Source organism: Chiloscyllium plagiosum, chromosome 11, assembly GCF_004010195.1.
Source record: "Chiloscyllium plagiosum isolate BGI_BamShark_2017 chromosome 11, ASM401019v2, whole genome shotgun sequence".
NCBI classification, from domain to species: domain Eukaryota; kingdom Metazoa; phylum Chordata; class Chondrichthyes; order Orectolobiformes; family Hemiscylliidae; genus Chiloscyllium; species Chiloscyllium plagiosum.
This window is the reverse complement of record NC_057720.1, coordinates 63,667,806-63,690,443: the sequence shown is the minus strand read 5'-3', so window position 1 is coordinate 63,690,443 and position 22,638 is coordinate 63,667,806. Positions and strand designations below refer to the sequence as shown.

General features: G+C 38.2%; 1 protein-coding gene across 1 annotated transcript in view; it reads left to right on the top strand.

Moving 5' to 3' along the window:
* Positions 1–22,638, top strand: part of hmcn1 (hemicentin 1) — a 599,829-nt gene that overhangs the window by 248,883 nt on the left and 328,308 nt on the right. The window contains exons 13-17 of the mRNA XM_043699541.1: positions 2,760–2,887; positions 8,245–8,358; positions 14,839–14,997; positions 16,382–16,576; positions 20,640–20,735. Coding sequence (XP_043555476.1) covers positions 2,760–2,887; positions 8,245–8,358; positions 14,839–14,997; positions 16,382–16,576; positions 20,640–20,735 — 692 coding nt within the window. The remainder of the gene's footprint in view (positions 1–2,759; positions 2,888–8,244; positions 8,359–14,838; positions 14,998–16,381; positions 16,577–20,639; positions 20,736–22,638) is intronic.

Sequence of the window (22,638 nt, the reverse complement as noted above, 5' to 3'; positions counted from 1 at the left end):
TGTTATGTGTCCCCATGGTCCATTTATAAAGTTAGATGCCCTAAATGGAAATAAATCATAAAGAAGACAATATCCTACCTTCAATTCATGAAAATTCAACTAGTCTCAGCTGGGCATTTAATGTGTTACAACTCATGCTCATGGTTTTTGGACTTGAGAGGGAGGAAGTAAAATCTGTCAACATTCTTGGACCTGGCTGAATCAAGCAACTGCTTCTGGAAAGTCTGTGTGGATGTTGGGAAGAAAACAACAACATATTTAGATCCAAAAAGCAGCCAACTTTCAGTATCTAGGATTAATTGTAAAGAATGGACCCTTAGGAGAGCTTAAGAGTTCAACTGGTATCTGCAGAACTACTGTATCTTGAGACAAGGAGGAGTACATGGAAAGTGAAGCAATTTTTAATGAATGTATTCTGGCAAGCTGAGAGGAAACAGTTTCAGGCACCACGAATGTTAAGCTCTCCTACCAAAGGCTGTTGTTATTCACTGTGTGCTCTAGCAGCCTCTATTGGTCAAAGTCAGGGACTACAGTTCCGGTTGAGGTTGGATGTACAATCAAATTCTGTGTCTTTTAGATTTTCAATGTCTTCATATATTTTGCTTTTTATTGCTCGTCATTGAATAGACTAATGTAATGTGTCGAATTATAGATCTTTTAGGAATGGGTCTAAACTTTGTGGATTTATTCCATTGGCCTGGTTATCCATTTGAGAAGGATCGCAGGTGCCCTTGACAGAGAGGTCAGGTATCATTTGGGAAAGGTCAATTGTCATTTGAGACTGTTAAAACTTAGCATAAATGTGTGTTATAAATGTGCATGAATTCACTGAAACTGTGAAACACATTGGAACAGTCGAAGGGGAACTATCAGAAGTGTCAAGAGGACCCGCCAATAAACAATTGTCAAAACAATCAAAATAATGAAATCTTGCCCTTGATATTTCACTCTTTTTATATAAGCCTAAAGGCCAGCATTACCAGTTTTGTGCTGTATGTCTGACTTCCAAAATTATTACAGTAGGTTACCTGCCATTTTGCAGTTTAATTCATAGCTCTTACTGGTTATTCATTCTTAAAGTGCAATTTTCAAGCATATGAGCTTAGGTTTTTTTTGATCTACTAAGTTCTGACATTAAATGTATTATATTTGCACTATTTTTATGATTGTTTGTTAATACGATAATCTCTATATTATGGTTAAATATTCCACTCTTGATCAGTCAGTTGCACTTTTTTTGTACTCCTATTAGTGAATTGTATCTAATGCAATATGAAGAGAACTGAAAAAGATCATAAAAGATCCATCACTATTCCATTCGTACAGATTCTTTTGAGCTAGCCATTGGGAAACGTGGACAGACTGTTGGTTTGAGTTTGAGGAATACAAGAAAGGGGTGAAGAAAAAAAAACTCAATTTAAGGGACTCCTTGTGGTAGACAGATATAGAACACTAACTCAGTTGTGGGTCAGACAGAATGGTTCTGCCTGAAAAACTGACTAAGGAGGTAGGAGGAATTAATATTAGATATTTGAAGAATTATTGCCTTGGCAACAGAAATTTTAAACATTGTAAATCAAGGGGACCTGTTTTAAATGTTGTTTGCATTTATTTATACATGTTTAAAAACAAACTGTAATCCATGTGACTAGAACTGTCCATGTGAAAACTGAAATTATGCTGTAAAAACATCTAGTGACTAATTGTGAAAGTCAGAAAAACTGAATAATAGTTTTGCTTTCATAAGTGATAATATAAGAACAGAATAAAGGTGTTAGGACCCTTGAACCTGTTCTGTCATTCAGTATGATCACTGCAGATCCTTGATCTCAGTTCCACTTGCCCATCTGATCCCCATATGCCTTGATTCCCTTACATTGAAAATGCCATGAGGTCAGTTGATACCTTGAGTATCCAAACAACGGTTCATGAACTTGTCATTTGACCCTCAACACCAAGGAAACTTCATTCGACTTATGTACTATTTCTTTGTTGACTTTCCCTGTATGAGTTTTACAGACAGGCTGTTAAATAATAAATCTTTAAACAGGAAACCTGGATCTGTTAGTATTTGCAACTTGAAATAAAATAGAGTTTAGTAGGAGCATGAATCTTACTTGTTGAACCTCTTAGCTTCTGAAGTTTAATCTGATCAAATCATTAAAGTTAACATTTCTTTGCTAAATTCAGTTCGTGAACAGCACCTACTAAATGTAATATTAAGCCACACAGAAGGGAAGCCCCAAGTTCATTTTTAGTCTGCAATGAGGTAAACCATTCTATTTATGGCAGAAACACTGGTTCATCAACTAAACACAGCCTCCTTAAGGGTTTACGGGGGGGAAATGAGCCAGTGATGCTGTTCATGATTCATCACCACTCCGAAAAGCGCATATGTGAATGAAAATATCAGATAGCAACAGCATTGATCAGTTCTAATGATAAGACATCAAACCCCCTCAATCCCAAATGATTGAGCCACTGATGTTTAATAATTAAGAATATACCTGAATAGGACTGCTTGAATCACTTGTTAGCGACACAGCACCAATTGAACCATGCCAGATGTTGTGTTAGTCCTGTCAGAAGGTGAAAACAGAACTAAGAAAGGATCTTTCCATCTGTTCACTTGTTAATAAAATAATAATTTTGTTTTTGTAATTGGTCTATGTTTTTAAGTGTACAGTGTTCAATTATAAACATGTTTTAACCTAACAAATATGCATCTAAGGTATCTCACTATGCTTTGTATTTTAAAGGCATATGCTAAGTAAAGGTGGAAGTCTAATTATTAGACATGCTTCCCAGAAGGATTCTGGAGTTTATACCTGCCTGGCCAGTAATCCTGCAGGGACAGACCGAGAAGCATCCGTTCTCACGTACATAGGTTTGTGTAAAAGTCCTTGTATTTCTATGTGTAACTGTGTAAAGGTCTAAAAAGTAACCTCTCTGATCTCACTCCCAAAGTAATCGTACTTTAGCAGTGAATGGTTCAAAAACCTCGTCCTACAGAGCTGTGGATCAAATTTTGGATCTAAGTTTCTGCTGGAAGCGGCACCCCATTGGGAATGCAGCATTTATCATTATCTGTAGGCTTAAGATGGATGAGAGTGTGTTGCAGACTGTCAGGGAATTGAAGGCTCCAATTGTGCCACATAATTAAATACAAGAGGATTATGTCGTCATTAGCACAATTACAAAGCTGCTTTAGAAACCAGTACTATTTGTTATTTAAGAAATAATGTGGGAGTTAGGATTAAATTCCATATTGATGATCTGCTAAGCCATTCTGTTGCACCATGAACAGGATCCTTAATTCATCGTTGAATGGCTGAACTCATTGTGCCAGAACCAGGTTTGTAAATTTCAACATGACTGGACAGTGTAAATGTTGAATTAATGGTGCAAGTTATGCCCCTCAATGTTCTAACTAATTCTAGTTTATCAATGTTGCAATTTTCATAGTAGAAAGTTATATTTATTTCTACAGACATCTGAACTATTACCTCTTCTGAGACAAATCCTCAATGTGCCCCCAAAAAAGTGAAAAGTGGCAATTTCATCTCCTCTAATCTTATTCATTATGGTGTAAACTCTAATGCATACAAGCTGAACACTGGTTAGTTTGATGTAGAGTTTGAGAGGACAGGTTGTTAAGGAATTGAGGTGTGTCCTATAAACCATGAATGTGCCATACGCAATAATAGTGACATTTAATACCCTATAATAGTGATACTTGACACTTGGTAAATTAATCGCTTATCAGGAATTATTTACTACCTGACAGAATTAGCAGTTATTATTTTTTATTTACATATGTATAAATAAAATGAAAAATCATGGACTATTTCAGAGTAATTGAGCATTCCTGAAATGCCTTCTGGAGTTGAGTTTCAAATTACCGATACACCAGGTATATTACAGCAAAGCATATTTGGATAATGCAGTGCTTTTATTTTATTGAATGTTATAAGCAACTTGAATATTCTGTGCAATGGGCAGTTAGGTTTCTGATAATGTTTGTTCCTCATTCAGGAGTTCAAATACATGATTGACAAAGTATTCAGAATATGATACCAACGATTGTCCAACCAACTGTCATTACCACTCTATCAGTAAGGTATTCATGCAGTTCAGACTTCTGTCTAACCATGGAGATATCTAAACTGCATGAATATCTTGTTCCTTTGTAATGCAACAAAAGTCATAAAGACTACTTTGAACTTCGAGTTGTAAATTTGCTCACTGAGCTGGCAGGTTTGTTTTCAGATGTTTTGTTACCATGCTAGGTAACATCATCAGTGAGCCTCCGCTGAAGCGCTGGTATTCTGTCCTGCTTTCTATTTATGCGTCTTAGTGGGTCATGTCTTTTGGTGGCTAGTTGGTATTCAAGTATCTCGCCTAGTTTTCTGCCCGTCTGTCTGAAGAAGTGTTTGTTACAGTCCTTGCGTGGTATTTTGTAAATGATATTAGTTTTGCTGGTTGTTGGTATAGGATCCTTTAGGTTCATCAGTAGCTGTTTTAGTGTTTTGGTAGGTTTGTGGGCTACCATGATGCCAAGGGTAGGCCACAAACCTACCAACCTACCAACTAGCCACCAAAAGACATGGCTCACTATCACTAGTATCCTTCTATACAGATGAAGAAGGACACCACTTTGACTGGGATAACGCATTCAAACGAGGACAGGCTAAACAGAGAAATGCACGGGAATTCCGAGAGGCCTGACATTCAAACCAGAACTCCATCAATAAACACATCGATTTGGACCCCATTTACCAATCTTTAAAAAAAAAATCTGGAAATCATATCACGCACCTTAAGAGACCAAGACACATAAATAGAAAGTGGGAAAGAATACCAGTGCTTCAGTGGAGGCTCACTGATGTTGTTAAGATTAGAATGTTGCTGGCAAAGCACTGCAGGTCAGGCACCATCCCAGGAGCAGGAAAATTGACATTTCGGGCAAAAGCCCTTCATCAGGAATTTTGCCCGAAATGTCGATTTTCATGCTCGTCGGATGCTACCTGACCTGCTGTGCTTTTCCAGCACCACTTTAATCTTCTGCAGTACCCACTTCCGCCTCACTGATGATGTTACCTAGCATGGTGAGGAAATGCCTGTAAACAAACCTGCCAGCTCAGTGAGCAAACTTACAACCTGGAGCTCAACCTGAGCTACATATTTTCTCAAAATTTGCACTGCTTTGAGGTAAATTTGGAGCAGGTTGCAGTTGTCTTTTAAGGAATGTTGGTTAGGCCAGTTAATGCCTCGTCTCAGAATGCACTGAACTGTTCCAACCAACGGTGCCTCAAAATTATGATGTATCGCTCGCGATTTCATAGGATCTTAATTTGCATAGGCCAAAGAGGTGAAAGAAATATTGGGGAAATCCATTTAAAAGTAGGTAGTTAGGGTCTGAAAACCATTAAAAGTAGTTTAAGATTTGAATTTGAATGAGAATCTTGCCTTAAACTTTCTGGGCTGGATTTTATCAGGGAACAGCACTGGGTCCTGGCTAAATGTTCAGCATGGAACTCACCCCAGTGGCAGCCTTGCAGCAACTTATTGCTGGGAGTAGTGTTTAGATTAGATTCCCTACAGAGTGGAAACAGGCCATTTGGCCCAACAAATCTGCACTGACCCTCCAAAGAGTAACCCATCCAGACCCATTTCCCTCTGACTAATGCACCTAACACTATGGGTAATTTAGCATGGCCAATCCACCTGACCTGCACATCTTTGGATTGTGGGAGGAAACTGGAGCAAACCCATGCAGACACAGGGAGAATGCACAAACTCCACACAGACAGTCACCCAAGGCTGGAATTGAACCCAGGTCCTTGATGCTGTGAGGCTGCAGTGCTAACCACTGAGCCACTGTGTTAATTGCCTTATTGTAAGGCTGCTACCCTTCTCTTTGGCAAAGGGTCCTGGAGATTTACTGGATTATCTGGCAACTCTGCAGTCCCACCAAAGCCAGTGTCCAAAGACAGTTCCACTACACTACACTGAGGAGCCCATGTAAGTCTAGGGTTGGGGTCTTTAATTCTGCTACTTACTCAGAAATCTCAGACAAGTAAGTACTGAAATAATTATTTAAACTTTACCACATGTAGCAACCAAGCTAAGACCCCTCGAGTAATCAAGTTAAGCCTTACAACTCTAATTGGGGAACTTGGCCAGGAAACCAACCAACAGTGTCTTTCTCTGGAAGTGTTCAAAGTTCAATTCTTATGCAGTGTTGTTCTTCGAAGTTTTGCCACTGAATTGTTCTGGTGTTGGATTTTTATAAAACTTTCTCTCTTTTAAGTTTGTTGTGTAACATTATGGATGATTCAATAGATTATTTCACCCTCAACATTGGTTACTCTTTTGGAGACCTCAAGTTGTAGTTTGCCAAGCACCAAGGCTGGAAGAAGCCAGCAAGCCAGGCAGCATCAGGAGGTGGAGAAGTCAAAGTTTCAGGTGTGAACCTCCCTCAGGAGGTTCTCCACCTGCTGATGCTGCCTGGCTTGCTGTGTTCTTCCAGCTTCCTGCTTGTCTACCTTGTATTCCAGCATCTGCAGGTATTTTTGGCTCTAACCTTATCAGAAGCAGCTCCCCATTCCTTGTTACTTTCAAGGCTAACTATTTGTTTAGAAGACAGCTTTTCCTGCAATTAATCATTTTATTTCAGGACATTCCTTCTGCAGGCAATCTTAATTACCCATTTGTCATGAGGCAGCAAATGATCAAGCAGTGTTGTCTCCTGCCTCCCAGGAAACAGCCTGTCTTTGCTGTTTCACCTCCTCCTCCTGAGGGATGGTAAATTCACATGTTGCTTTTAATTCTTTTATTACAGCTTCTCCTTGCCCTTTCATCTCATGAACCATTTGTTCCAGACAGTTATTGCTGATTCTTTGTGTGTAACAGTTTATCTTTGTTCACCCATTCAATCCATGAAGTTATTGACGTTGTAAAGCTTACACTGTAACAAGGGGGTGCGGGAGCCAATTCAAAAGACCAGGAGGAAGGGTTAAAAGAGGGAATGACCTTAAAATAGGTTGTTTCTGCCAAACCCAGAGGGCCGACGAATGAAACTCCCCACCACCAACTTGCCTGAATCTGACCCACACAGCGAAAGTTGCCAAGGGTTCATGTATGATTAGGTGTTCCCTGCTATGCATAAAATATTGATGGCAGCAGGATAAGGTGTTTAAGGGACATTAATTGGGCACTTAAGGGCATCAATAGGCTGAAGAATTGGAGAGGGACCCTTCAGCTCCTTGTCCTTTATAACATTGCAGTTAGATTGTGGCATGCAGATAAGTAGCAGGAAGATCACCCATTGGATTATAGAATCATAGATTTCCACAGCATGGAAGCAGGCCATTTGGCTCATCGCATCCACACCAACTCTCCAAAGAGCATCCCATCTAGACCCACTGTATCCCTGTAATGCTGCATTTCCCATGGCTAATCTACCTAACTTACACATCCCTGGATGCTATGTGCAATCTAGCATGGCCAATCCACCTAACCTGCAAATTCGAATCATGTGAGGAGACCAAAGGATACCTACGCAGATACGGGGATAATAAACTCAACACCGGCAGTCACCTAGGGATGGAATCAAATCTGAGTTCCCTGGTATTATGAGGCAGCAGTTCTAACCACTGAACTACTGTGCCACCCTGAGATTTCTCCAGTCATTCAGTATCATAGCTTTTTTGACAAAAAATTTGCATTGATTTCTTATTTTACATCATATTTGAGTTTTATTCTCAAGATACCAAATGTATCTAACCCGTTATTGGGGAAAATTCAATTCTGGTAGTTTGTTTCTTTGTTCAGATTGTAAACTTGTGTGTCTATTTGTAAATTAAAAATAACTCGTTAATCTGAACTGTCAGTTGGGCTGAGATGTAAATAAAATTGCTTATGGACTACCTGAAGATGGTTTATGTACTATAATTTTGTCCTTGAGTTATATTATTCAAGGTCAGAAATCACATGACACCAGGTTATCATCCAACAGGTTTATTTGAAATCACAGGCTTTTGAAGCACTCGAGTTTCGTGTGACTTCTGACCTTGTCCACTCCAGTCCAACACAAACATCTCCACATTATATTATTCAGTAAAGAATGAGTAGATTTATGTCTCTAACAACAATTTGATAGAGGTTGAAAAGAGGTTGATTTTAATTTTATATTCAGAAAAATGTTCATGTAGGCATTATAATTTGTCATTTTCTTCTCAGAGGCTCCAAAGGTCACTGTTGTCCGAAAGGAAATCCTAATTGGCCTGGGTGACACTTCAGTTCTGGAATGCAAAACCACTGGTATTCCAGAGCCAGAGGTCAAATGGTTCAAAGGTGAGAGGAGCAACTGAATTGTAATATGCTATGGAGTCCTATGCTTTGGAGAAGCTAGTTAGAAGTGTGTCCTTCAGAGCTGCTTGCATTGCTGGTACAAATTTATTGTAATCAGAAAACAGCATGGAATAATTAATTATCCATCTGTAAATAAGAGGTTTGAGGATTTTGAAAAGTATTTTCAAGTGCTTTCAGTTATGTGTAGCTTGCTTCAGCCCTGTTTATAGTACTTTTGATTCAGTTCAATAGCTACTTATAATGATACATAAAATGCCCTTCACACTATCAATCTGTTGGATCAGTCTTGCCATAAAGAATTGTCCTTGCATTCAGTTTCCTGGGTATACTTGAAAATTTGCTTTTCATTTGTTTTTACTCTGTAAAATAATCTTCCCTTTCCTACTTGTTTATCCTGGAGCCCTGAAAGGATGAAGTTTCATAAACCTATCCACCTTTACTGCCATCAATCTGTCGTCAACTATTTTAGCAGAATACTAATCGGATTCCCCCTTAAAGTGTGTTAGAAGTGTCACAAATTGCACAATTTTTTTAAATTTTTCTAATCAACCTCTGGAGCAGATGAAACTTGAACCTGGGTTTCTTGGTCCAGGAACAGGGACATTACTGCCATGCCAAAAGAGGGTCTTTGTACAACATTCTTTTCTCCCTTTGCTGATTGTCTCCATGTGGTGATTGCCCAAATAGTCCAGGTGAAACCTTCCAAAAGATGTAATTAAGTTGAAGATGTTTAACTGAGATTTGGTTTCTTCTTTATTTCATTTTGAAAATTTCTGATGACATTTAGTTGATGGGAACAGGAAACCTGCTTTTTCAATTAAAGATAGTGATGGAGTCTGTCTGAGGGAGAATGGATTTAACTTATTCTCTGGGCCAAGATGAACAGCTGTCAGGGTTGCTACAGGGCAAAAGGAAGTTTGTTTCTATCTTTGCTTATTGTGAAATTTGAAGGGTCAACTAAAGCCAGGCCAAATGCTATACTTTGACTTGGCATCATGGCCACTTTTGTACCATCTTTAACCTCCTCATTTTCCGAAGCTTCTGCTTCTCTTAGGCAAAATTGCAGCAGCTCCCAACTCGCTTGCTGTCTCCTGGATGCAATGTGTCACTGGGCATTGATCTCACATCTTAATGGGGGCATTTACATTTAAAACATATACCGAGCACAAGGCAGTTCAGGTGTGGAGTTGGCCCAGAATTTACCTGGTAAGCATGTTTCTGATCCTGCTTTCAAAATCCACCATATCAATATTAGAAGTTGATTGATGGTAGATCTTATTTAAATAATTAAACATCTGCAAGTTATTATTCAGTTAAAAGCTTAAGAACTATTACAAAAGCAAAGATTCTGTGGACACTGGAAATTGGAACTAGAACTAGAAAATACTGCAGACTCTCAGCATGTCAAGCAAGATCTGCAGAGAGAAACAGAGTTCATGTTTCAGGTTGATAACTTTTCATCAGAACTAATAAAAAGTGTTCCACTTTTATGAAAATAAGACTTTTTTTAAAACAAGTGACAACGCTGGGTTGGTAACAGGATACTGTATACAGGAGTCTTTGTTATTTATATTTTAGACTAACTGGAAAGTGGATTGTATAACTAACATGTTTACAATCCTACTTTTAATTCGATCCAGCATTTCTACCAAACTAGGTTTGAAAAAGACAAATTTCAGCCTGGAGTCTGGTTACTAGTGGTGTGCCACAAGGATCTGTTTTGGGACCACTGCTGTTTGTCATTTCTATAAATGACTTGAATGCAGGCATAGGTGGATGGGTTAGTAAGTTTGCAGATAACACTAAAGTCATTCGAGTGGTGGCCATAGTGGAAGAATATTGCAGGTTGCAGGGGGACTTGGATAATCTGCAGCATTGGGCTGAGAGATTGCAAATGGAGTTCAATGCAGATGAATGTGAGGTGATTCATTTTAGGAAGAATAACAGGAAGGCAGAATACTGGGTCAATGGAAAGATTCTTGGTAGCATGGATGTGCACAGGGATCTTTATGTTCATGTACATAAATCCATGAAAGTTGCTACCAAGGTTGATAATGCTATGAAGAAGTAATATGGTGTGTTAGGTGTTGTTGGAAGAAGGATTGAGTTCCGGTGCCGTGATATCATGCTGCAGCTGTACAAGACGCTAGTATGGCCTCACTTGGAATATTTTGTACAGTTCTGGTCGTTCCATTACAGGACGGATGTGGAAGCATTGGGAAAGGTGCAGAGGAGATTTTCCCGATCTGGAGGGAAGATCGTACGAGGAAAGGCTGAGGGACTTGGGTCTGCTCTCATTGGAGAGAAGAAAGCTAAGGGGGGATTTAATAGAGACATACAAGATGATCAGAGGATTAGATAGGGTGGACAGTGAGAGTCTTTTCTGAGGATGATGACATCAGCTTCTACGAGGGGGCATATCTGCAAATTGAGGGGTGATAGATTTAAGACAGATGTCAGGGGTAAGTTCTTTACTCAGAGAGTGGTAAGGACATGGAATGACCTGCCTGCCAATGTAGTTGACTCAGCCACATTAAGGGCATTTAAACAATCCTTGGATAAGCACATGGATGATGATGGGATAGTTTAGGGGGATGGGCTTAGATTAATTTATAGGTCAGCATAACATCGAGGGCAGAAGGGCCTGTTCTGCGCTGTATTGTTCTGTGTTCTATGAATGATGCTGACAGTGGGGTAGTGAGAAATTTACAGTGTCATGTAGAGTGGTACTTTGTGGGACATGGCTATTTAGACTTTCCTGCAGAAGTCGTGCTAGTTTTCTCCTGCAAGGGGCAAGATTCTCTGCTTGTAGGAAGTGAGGAGCCTAATGCCAGGTACCCCTCTACTGTCCTGGCTCTTTCTGTGATATTATGCCTGCTTTTTCCAGTAATAGGTGAAGGGGAGAGGATTCAGTGAATGTATCTGACGCAGCAGTTACTCCTGATATCGGTGGTCAAAGGATGATGAGGTGTTTAGATGGAGTGTGGAGACAGTATAAAGGATTTGCAGGGCTGGTGTTGTTGGAGGGTGCGGGGCTGGGGTGGGAGTGGAATGAGAGCGAAAACGAGAAGAAGCTGCTTGCAATTGTGACAGTGGCAGTGCAGGGGGTGGGTGCAGTACCAGAGACAGTAAGTGTAAAGAAGCAGAGAGAAAAGTGTAGTACTTTGCCTGGCAGAATAGAAAAGATCATTGACCACCTATTAGCCATTAGACCATAGAAACAACACTGACACAGGTGGTCTTCTTGGACCGGCATGCTGGGGTCTTGAGGTGTGGACTACTCTGTGGTCTTCCAGGGAGAGGAATGCTCTCCTTTGGAACAGATCCCTAACAGAAAATCAGTTAACAGAGAATTTCCCCTTGTCTGACAGCTTTGGAGTGACTGCCCACCATTGAGCATGACAGCTTCGGAATGCTAGTCCAGGTACACATCGGCTTGGGCTTTGGGGTGCTGGTCTTTGTAGGATTCCTGGTGAGCAGCGTTCTGGGAATGGTGGTTGATAGACTCAGGCTAGAATTGGGCTAGAGAGGTGCCATAGTGGTGGAATAGCTGGTTTATGAAGTGGGTTTGTTAAGATGCAGTGAGAAAACCTGCTAGGCCTCACCGATAGAAGCCTTCAGTGAAGCTAGACAAAAAAAAACTTGAGATTCAGTCCAACATCTTTATTAAAACCTTTGAATTTTTGTCAGTCCACCGGCCCCACTTGTAAGCTCTGTCCCTTTTATGTCTTAGCCACTTCCAGCATTAAGAGAAAGTGAGTACTGCAGATGCTGAAGATCAGAGTCAAGAGTGTAGTGCTGGAAAAGAACAGGAGGTCAGGCAGCATTCAGGGAGCAGGAGAATCATTGTTTCAGACATAAGCCCTTTATCAAGAAGGGCTTCAGGCATGAGCCCATTATCAGGAAGGACTTCAGGCATAAGTCCTTCCTGATGAAGGGCTTATGCCTGAAACGTCAATTCTCCTGCTGCTCGGATGCTGCCTGACCTGCTGTGCTTTTCCAGCATCACACTCTCCACTTCCAGCATTTCTCTAGATGAGTCGACAAATGAGGTTTTGCTATATTTTTTAAAAAACAGAGATCAGCTGTGGCTAGGGGTGAATGAACTACTGACCATCCTGAAGCTCAATGGTACTTCAAATGATTTTCAAAACACTGGGATGAATATTACCAAATAAACCAGCAGCAAAAGTGCTTCCCACTGCCATGACCATTTTGGGATTTGCATCACAAAAGCTGAAGGCCTGGAGGAACAAAAGGCTTGCTGGAGCCACCAGGTACCTGTCAGACTTCCATGTTGGGGAATTGTTGCCAAATAGTTTCTCTCCATTGCCTGGTAAAATAACAAACTGCATATAAATTAGGTAATGATGAGATGTTAATGCATGTAAGTAGGCCTCTTGCCACTCTTTTTGTTTGGTGAGATTCTCAACTTGCTGTTAAATTGGACATTTTCTCTAGACATTTTTCTGATCTTGCCACGATTTTCCAACTGACTGGCCATTGCTCGCTCCATGTAGGAACTGGGTAGATTCTACCCACTGATTTATGTTGTCTTGGAAGCTAGCTCTAAGTTTGCCTTCGAAGTGTGATAATGCATTAGGTTTGCTATGGACCAGGCCAGACACCCTCAAAACATTTCAAGAAAGTAACACAGTTCCTAACTTTGCTAGTTGTTTTAAGCAGGTGTAACACAGATATTCCAGGAAAGATGCAGCTGATGAAACTCCTTAGTTTTAAAGAAAACTAAGTAGTTTTTTTCCTCAGATGGTGATGGCTAGCATGAGGGGACATAGTTTAAATTGAGGGATGATAGATATAGGACAGATGTCAGAGGTAGTTTCTTTACTCAGAGAGTAGTAGTGGCATGCAACAGTAGTTGACTCACCAACTTTAAGGACATTTAAATGGTCATTGGATAAACATATGGATGAAAATGGAATAGTGTAGGATATCTACCTATCCTACACTATTATTTCAACCAACTTCAGGTTGGTTCCACAAGTCGGTGCAGTGTCAAAGGCCGAAGGGCCTGTAATCGCACTGCCATGTTCTAAGTTCTAAAACAGAACTTATTTACAAGATTATCAAATGAAACACAAACAAAAGAGAGCAGAATACTGAATAACCTAACCTATCCGAAAACCCAACAGATTATCCCAATTTAATGATGCTGTTCCAATACTTGCAAGAATCTCCATAAACACTCCTTGGCACAAAACGTAAAATCAAACCCAGAGTCTTACAAGAGAGAAGGCAGTGAAAGAGTACTAGCATGGACCTGCTTCTTTGGGTCCAGCAGCTTCAAAAACACTATAGTTCTAAAACCAAACCAAAGCCGAGGTAGGCTCAGCTGAGAGAACTGGCTGCTCTCCTTTTCATTGTACAAGTGTTTTTTTTAAACGTAAAAGCCTTTTGCCTGAGGCAGTATCTATTAGCTATAATCAAACTGGCCCTAAAACCCATCCAAACACAGACTTCTCAGAGTCTGTGTCTTTTATGACCTCTCTGGAGAACAAACCAAGGACAACATAACCTTGTTAAAGGAGCAGCATTGTCACCAGTTCCAAAAAAAGAGTCATCTTCGACTCAAAACTTATCTCCTGCTTCTCATTGCAATTTTGCCAGGGCTGCTGGGTTTTTTTCTAGCACAATTTTATATCAGATTTTTGCCATCTGCAGTACATTTCATGATGCGTTCGGTTAATGCTTTAATGGACTTCTGCACTGCACTGTCTGCCTGTTTCTTTATAATCATGTGTGTCCAATAAAGTTACCCAGGAACAGTTTGATTGAAAAATATACACTGAAGATCAGATTTGCTCCCAGCTCAAAAACTACTGACAGCACCTCAAATAAATATAAGCCATTATTTCATTGTCATAAGATTACAACTTTTACGATTGATTTATATTGGTTTACAAGATAGAAATTTGCTGCAATTAATGTCTTTATTATCTCTTAGCATTTTGATAAATGTGAAGATTTTTATTATGATTCATGAAGCATTTTAAAATATTTTTAATTAGGCTTGTGAAAAATAAGACAGCTATGTGTCTTCTGTTAACAGGGACGGTTTTGACAGACTTACTAGTGGAAAGCAGGCAATTGACGGCCAAATATTTGTTGCCAAACTTTGTAATCATTTATCCACAAAGATTTGATGAAAGCAAATTAGAGTGAAAGTTTCAGGCTTCATGAGTCTAACTACAATGCTGGACTAACATGCTGCCAAAATTCCAATAACCTTGGTGCTGGTGTAACTAGTGAAACACATGCTAACTATATAATAGATGCACTATAATTCTTCCTTTAGACAAGAGTCTTCTCGCTTTTAGCCAGTTCGGATATGCCAAAACACTAATTGTACAATTACATCATTGTCTAACAGAAGTTGTAACTAATGTGTAATGATTCTCTGCCTGTTAACATATTTATTTGTTGACATTTTTATGACTTCAGGTGACCTTGAGCTGAGTCCTTCCAATTTTCTGAGCATTGATAGTCATCAAGGTATTCTGAAGATTCAGGGAACTCAGGATCTGGATGCAGGAGACTATACCTGTGTGGCCGAGAATGATGCAGGAAGAGCATCTGGTCAGGTCACATTGGATGTCGGTTGTAGGTTTCTATAACAAATTCATTGTTTGCTTTAATTGACATTTCAGTGCTGTCACAAGCTTTATAATTTTCTTTCCTTCCCCATTTCACTACTACTGGTGTTGATTTCAATTTTCAAAGATTATTTTTCTCAAGCCATTCATTCTCCTTGTGTCTGCCTGGGTTTCCTTCAGGTGCTCCGGTTTCCTCCCACAATCCAAAGATGTGCAGATTAGGTGAATTGGCTGTGCTAAGTTGCCCATAGTGTTCAGGGATGTGTGGGTTAGATGCATTAGTCTTGGGTAAATGTAGAGTAGTAGGGGAATGGGTCTGGGTGAGTTACTCTTTGGAGGGTTACTGTGGACTTGTTAGGCCTAAGGGCCTGTTTCCACACTGTTGGGATTCTAAAAAAAAATTACCCAAAATTCACTTGCCCATAGCTTGCTTCCAAAATGCTCCATTGAGATATTTAAATTAGTATGCACAATTTTATGAGTACAATGAAGTCATAAATCCTAAAACTTTGCAAAAATTCCACATTTCCAAGGAATATTTCACCACAGTATGTTTCCACAGAAGTTAGATTATATTGGATTATATTGTCCAATTTTGTTTTACATCACTTTAACTTTTGGATAGGTTAACTTCTGGAAGAAAACAACTCTAAGAATCAACTGGATTCTGAAAACACCACAGTATAGCAAATTGATATGCATCTTGAAGTCAAAGATTATTAGATATTTACATTAGAAAAGTATGCAGTGCTATTAACAGATGAAGGATAATAAGCATTTTATATTCATCGCATTTTAGAAAAGAAGCTTTGAAATTAAGAGATGCTAGAGAAGGCAGAAAAGCTCATTACTGAATTGAAGTCAATCTGATTTATGCAGGAATTGCCTATTTTGTTAAGTAACATTTAAGCAAGAGGCCAGGATAGCACCTAAAATTTATAACTGTACTCCAGAATTTCAAATCACTGAGAGCAAAACCATAGAGGAGCTACTAGTTCCAAAATGAGATAAAAGAATTAGAAAAGATCATTTGCTTCATCAAAGTTTATCCTTCCTATTACACCGCCCATCTTCATCCAAACACTCTGAATATTCTTTTCATGTATCAAACTGTGAACATTTGTCGTATCTTCTGCCTCGTCATTAACAATGACATTTTGAGACTCACTGGTCTTCACAAGTGCAATGTGAATTTAGGAGAATTATTGTCAATTATATTGGAAGTCTTTTTGTCTGATCAAAAGTTACATTTATCTCTGCGACTACTCTGTGCATGTGGGAATTAGAGAGAAATCTGACAAACTTTAGCAGTTCCTTTTGAATTTATTATTGATTTTCTTTTGTATGTAAACAGACCCACTCTAATGAAGTTCAACTATCTTTTTCCATAGCATCTCCTGTTTTCTCACAAACGCCCCTGGATATTTCAGCAGACATTGGTTCAAACCTGACTCTGCCTTGTCAGGCACAGGGTTACCCCAAACCACGAATCAGATGGCAACGGTTGGATAGGGAGTCACTCTTTTCCAGGCACACTGGAATCAGTTCAGTGACTCAGTTGAGAACAGGAAGCCTTTTCTTTCACAGTAAGTCACTTGAAACTATTGCATGCTGCCTTCAAATATTCCTCATACTCTTAAATTTGAATTTATAACCTGAAATATCATCTAAAAGTGAAGTCCTGAATAGACATGTAACTCTCCCTAATGAGCTTTGTGTGAAATTGAGGGGAGACTGTAGTGTAGTGGGAATATCACAGAATCAGTAATCCAGAGGAATTAAGGTTTATCACCCTTAATTCTTGGCAAAGTCTGGCTTTGGAAGAGACTATGGAGTTGCTGTGCTAATGGTTGCCTTGTAACCTTTCTAGATTTGGTTTCTGTTTCATAAACTAAGGGAGATCTGAAGAAAGGAAAGCTTGAAAGTTGCAATAAGGCAGGCTGCAAGTTTGTCTGTCTTTTGTCTTGATTAACGTTCTTGGGAATTTGATGAATTTTCCACATCTCGTATTTTATTTGCCTTGTAAATCTAGAAAGGCTGAACTGCTTGAAGATTCGGGTAAAGCTTGATTTCTGTCCGAACTGAAATCTTGTTTGAATGTTCTTTCGTCACTCTACAGCTATCAGCAATTTGATGTTGTCAAAAAGAAAACTGGTGGTTTATGAAAATACATTAAATCTTATCCATTGTTTTTCAGAACATTGACTAGTAAATGTATTTTCTTTTAGCCTTTTTAAAATAACATCTCTGCATAGTCTTTAATGTATTTTGTCTTGTGTCATGTCAACCACTCGTGGCTTTTGCTTTAGTAGTGTGTTACCATCAATTCTCCTTTTTACTATTTTAAATAAGTCAAACTGCCATTCAATCCTTTGATATAGACATTTTTAAAATCAACCTATTTAGAGATGTTATGACACTCCTCTGAAGCGGGTGGGACTTGAACCCAGGCCTCCTCGTCAAGATGTAGGGAGACTACCACGGCATCACAAGAGCCCTACATCCTATTTTCTATGTTTAATTTAAGGGCCTATCTAATTAGCAATGATAGAGGATAATCTGCTCCATATCTAATGAAGAGAGGCATTCATATTACAGAACAAAATGTAAATTGTTGCATGATAACAGATACAAATTATATTGACTAGTTCAGCATAATTACAAAGACTCCCAAAGATGATAAGGTCTGTCGCCATGACTGCATCATGCTGGACTCTTCCTTATTCACTCAAAACTGTGTACATTGTTAGAATAATTTTGATCTTCAGTAAATCATTACTGCACTGGAGGATGTTTTATCTCATGATGTCCTTTGTGGAGGATATCATTTAATGTTAGACCGAATAGTCGGTTCATTACATTGTCTAAAGGAATTTTCCTCCCTGCAAACACAAGCTGCTGCCCTCCAACATTATCTGGAGGACTTCTAATTTTGTAGAAATCCATCATGAAAGATGGGTGCTCTGTTGAAACAAGTTTCTTTTTCTTTGCCACATTCTTTAAATGAGGTAATTTCTTCATAACTATGTCCTGAATCTGTGGACATTGATTTGGCTGCCATGACATTTTATGCAGCTCATCTCCATTTTATTTAAGCAAATCTTACCTTTCAACCTGCTGGTATATCTGTGTTCAAGTATAAAACTCTTTCCTTCAACTTGTGGATTTTGTTCTGCATGTAGTTAAATATTTGAGTTTAAAGCAATTTTGTGAGCTAAGAACTGCTTTCACTAAGATGTCCAATTTTGTGTTCTGTTTGGTCTACCTTTGGCATTAACAATGATGACAATATTTCTGCTCTTCCTTCAACATGATTTTTAAAAATTATTTTAAAGCATTTTGAATCTACAGTAGTTGCATTTTCCTCAATGATTTAATAATTCTGTAATAAATGAAGATGGTTTCTAGTCAGCCTGTTCAGAGATGTTATTACTATGGAGCAGGTTTAACTTCAATGTGGCCATAGGTAAGAACCCTAGATAAATGCTGATACTTTTAAAGGATGCCATTTTGCATTAAATCTATTCTACTTGTTTTAAAATTCCTTCAAACATATAACAATGTATTATAGCAATGTTTCAATATTCTCTTTGGCTGCAAGCCTTTTCAACTATCTTACAGCAGTACTATATTCTTCTAATATTTAACTTCTGTATCATGGCAATACTGTACTGTTTTAATTCTTTTCAGCTTCTGTTAAATAATTACTAGAGATTTTAAATTATCAAAATGGGGGTATGCTGACTCCTGCAGACAAAATGAAAGTTTTACTGACTAGATTTCTGCCTAGATGGAGTCTTTCAATTCTTCACTGGTGAAATGAATATATTCTCTCTTTTCATCATCTAAAACATAATGCATATCACCTAGCACATTTTTAAAAATAAACTTTTGCCTTTGGCCTTTATTTTCCCACTGAAATAATGATTTTAAATTACGTATGTCCTGATCTTATCACAACTTTTAAGTTTTTCTATCTTCTTCATTTAGACTTTGTCTTCAGAAACTTTTAAATTTCTCTTTCATTGCCTTAAATGTACTCTGATGTTTCTGATATTGTGACCTTGGTATAAATTAATGTTCTGTCCCTTGTTGAGGCTGTTGTTGCTGTGTTTCATGAAGTATGTTCAGAATGCTGGTCATACTTGGTTTAAACAATAATTTATTCCCCTTCATTTCTATCCTCCTTAGTCTGTTTTCTGTGCTGTTATTTCAAAATTGTTGCCTGGTCCACAGTGATTTTCAACTTCACACATGGAGCACCAAATTGCTCCCACAGAACCTTATTCTTCAAAGATTGTCTCACTTTGTGGTAGGACTGGTTTTTACTCTCTTCATGTTAGTGAGTTTGAAGAAGATTTGTAACTACGGTTGAGAATCTGGATGTAAGTTTGCTCGCTGAACTGGAAGGCTTGTTTTCAGATATTTCATCACCATACTAGGTAACATCAACAGTGAGTCTCCAGTGAAGCACTGGTGTTATGGCATGCTTTCTATTTATGTGTTTAGGTTTCCTTGGGGTGGTGATGTCATTTCCTGTTCTTTTTCTCAGAGGGTGGTAAATGGGATCCAAGTGAATGCGTTTGTTGATAGAGTTCCAATTGGAATGCCATGCTTCTAGGAATTCTTGTGCATGTCATTTTGCATTAATTCAATGCTATTCTACTTGTTTTAAAATCTCTTCAAACTTATAACAATGTGTTATAGCAATGTTGCAATATTCTCTTTGGCTGCAAGTCTTTTCAACTGTATTATAGCGGTACTATATTTTGGCTTGTCCTAGGATGAATGTGTTGTCCCAGTTGAAGTGGTGTCCTTCCCCATCTGTATGTAAGGATATTAGTGATAGGGGTCATGTCTTTTTGTGACTAGTTGATATTTATTCCAAACCTTATTTTACTCGTTTTGAAGTGAAGATTATCTTTCAGAGTGCTGCATTTACCTGGCCGAGACTTCTTTGAGTGCTGCCAACTGTTTGTTTATTAATGCATTTTCAACTGCTGAGTTCTTATACAGTGGTAAACGTAATATTCTTCTGTAAATGTTCTCTTTGTGTTGAATAGATCAATATTATGCAGTACCTACCAATGGTGGCTATGGTTGGAGTAGCGTACTTTCACCAATTTCCCCTTTCTGTACAGCTTCCAAGGGCTTATCTAATTAGCATTGACACAGAAAAACTACTCCTGATTCTTAATGAGAAGACACACTCACGTTCCGGAACAAAATATACACTGATAGCAACAGATAGAAGTTATATTGACTAGTTAGGCATAATTATTAAGACCGTCAGGTACTAGAGATGATGTGTCTGGCTTTGTAGGACCATCTGCTATACTGCCAGTTCTCTATCGAAGATCTGTGAGATGGCATCAGCTTGGGTGGAGCTTAATGCATCTTCAAAATTAAGTGTTTCATTATCTTACATAACAAAACCTGCTCTCCTAATTGGTCACCTCCATGAGGTTTGTCTGCTGGTCTCAAAAAGTGCTTGCCTGGGAACACCCTTCAGTCCTGACCTTGGGATCCTAAAGCTTACAACAAAATCTAACCCAGACTTCAGAATCATAAATGTTAGAAGTAATTGTTGTTTTCGCCTCCATTTAGTACAATAAATTAATTAATAACAAGTAAATCTTAACATTTCAGATCTTTGGGTGGATGATGAAGGCACATACAGCTGTGAGGCCGAAAATCAGTTTGGAAAGATTCAGGCTGAAGTCACAGTGACAGTCACAGGACTAGGTAAGTGTTAAAGTCGTGGGAAAAATCTAGTTGTTGCTGGAACAGAGGTCCATCTTGTAAACAGTACATTAAATATTAGGCAATATAAGAAGCGATACCCATTCTGATTTTTCATAAATTTGGAGAGGAACTGTCTGAATATTTTTATACCATGAACTTAGGTTTTGTTTCTGGGTTTTCTTTGTCTTTCCTGGGAAATTATGCAACTGCTACTGAGTAGGCGGTATCTGTGATGCTTCACACATTATGGTGTATGAGCAGGTTTGATGATCCAGATGGTCTTTTCCACAAGTTTAAATGTTTGTAAAGGATAATTAGGAAACAACTCTCTGAATGTCTACTATTAAATGTCAGTAAACAAAAGTACTAATTTCCAGTGAGGTACAATGTTTTTCCATATAACGTATCAGAATATTCAAGGATCCTGATAGTGATGCTTATTTTAACAAATAGAAAATTATATATAACGTGTTAAGTGATGCCTAGTAATTGTCAAAGGAAGAATATATTGAAGGTGCTAAAGATTCTCCCTCCTCCCGTTATTGTCTGTACTTTCTATCCATTCCCTCTATTTTGTTAGCTTACAATAGCTTACAGCTACAATACCCTTTCTAAATCCCTCCATCTGTCTAACCTTCATGCTATAGTGCTATCCTTATAACTCAATTCTGATCAAGCTATTGTTGACCTAAATTGCCTTTATTTGATTTTGCACCTATTCTGTGCTCATGCCTCATTAAAACACCTTGAAATGTTTTCCGTGTTTCCTGTATGTTGTAGCATTAGTTTCAAATTTGTTAAATCTCTTTGAGTTATTCTATTCGGTTAAACTTCTTAATTACAAAAAAGTACCTGTAATAGTGCAGAAATTTTAAAAAATCATCTATTGGACATTTATTGGGGCCTTATTATCAAATGAACATCATGATAAAGCTCTCAATGTATGTAAAATGAATTTTAAAATAAGCTCTAGTACATCCCACATACATGAATATCAATGTTTTGTGAATTTGTAGTTAAATATTATGCATAATGTCAGTAGTTTAATAAAGTGTAAAAGTGGCAATGTGCAAAATCGCCTCATAGGGCATGCGGGAATATAAGAGAGTAAATATCATCTGTATCTACTAAACAGAAACGAAATTGCTTCTTGTATTGCAGACAAAACTTTGCGTGCATGCAGAATGTAAATATGATACTTTAACTTGGCACTATCAGTCTGGTTGGTGTTAATAGATGCACTACATTCATAACTTTCCTTCTTCCATATTCTGTCCAATTTTATTTTGTGCAAGATCACAAGGTTATGGTAATTACAAAAATAAAGTAAGGAAAGGTTAGAAATATGTATTTAAACAAAATGGTGTTTGAATGTGGATATTCTGTGCCACAAGCTGTTGCTGAAGAAAAATCCATAAATTATTTTAAAATAGGATGAGATAATTGCTTGAGAAAGAGAGTAATAGCAAATGAAAATGGATGGTGCCCAAGAGAGCAAAATTAAATTAGGTGGAGCAAAAGGAGAAACATGCCATTGTAGACCTGACAGACTGAATAGCTGTGTTTTTTTTGTGTGGCAATTTTTCTGTTCTGAACTGTGATTCTACAGAATCAATCTCAAGAAGGGAGGCTAGAGAAACCAAGAATAGCAAAGAAACTTGAATCTCCTCAAGAATAAATCAGCTTTTGTTCAAACAGTCTTAATGTATGAAAAAAATAGAGACAGAGGGGACTTGTACAGTGTTATAGTTTCCACAGAGCAAAGCTGTCTTAAGTTTTTGGAAGTGAATCAATTTAAAGCATATTAGGAATTCCATAAGCTTCTATTTAATAAGATTCCTTATTATAACCTCCAATTAAACAATTGTAAGAATTCCACATCCTTTTGTTCTACAAATTTGAA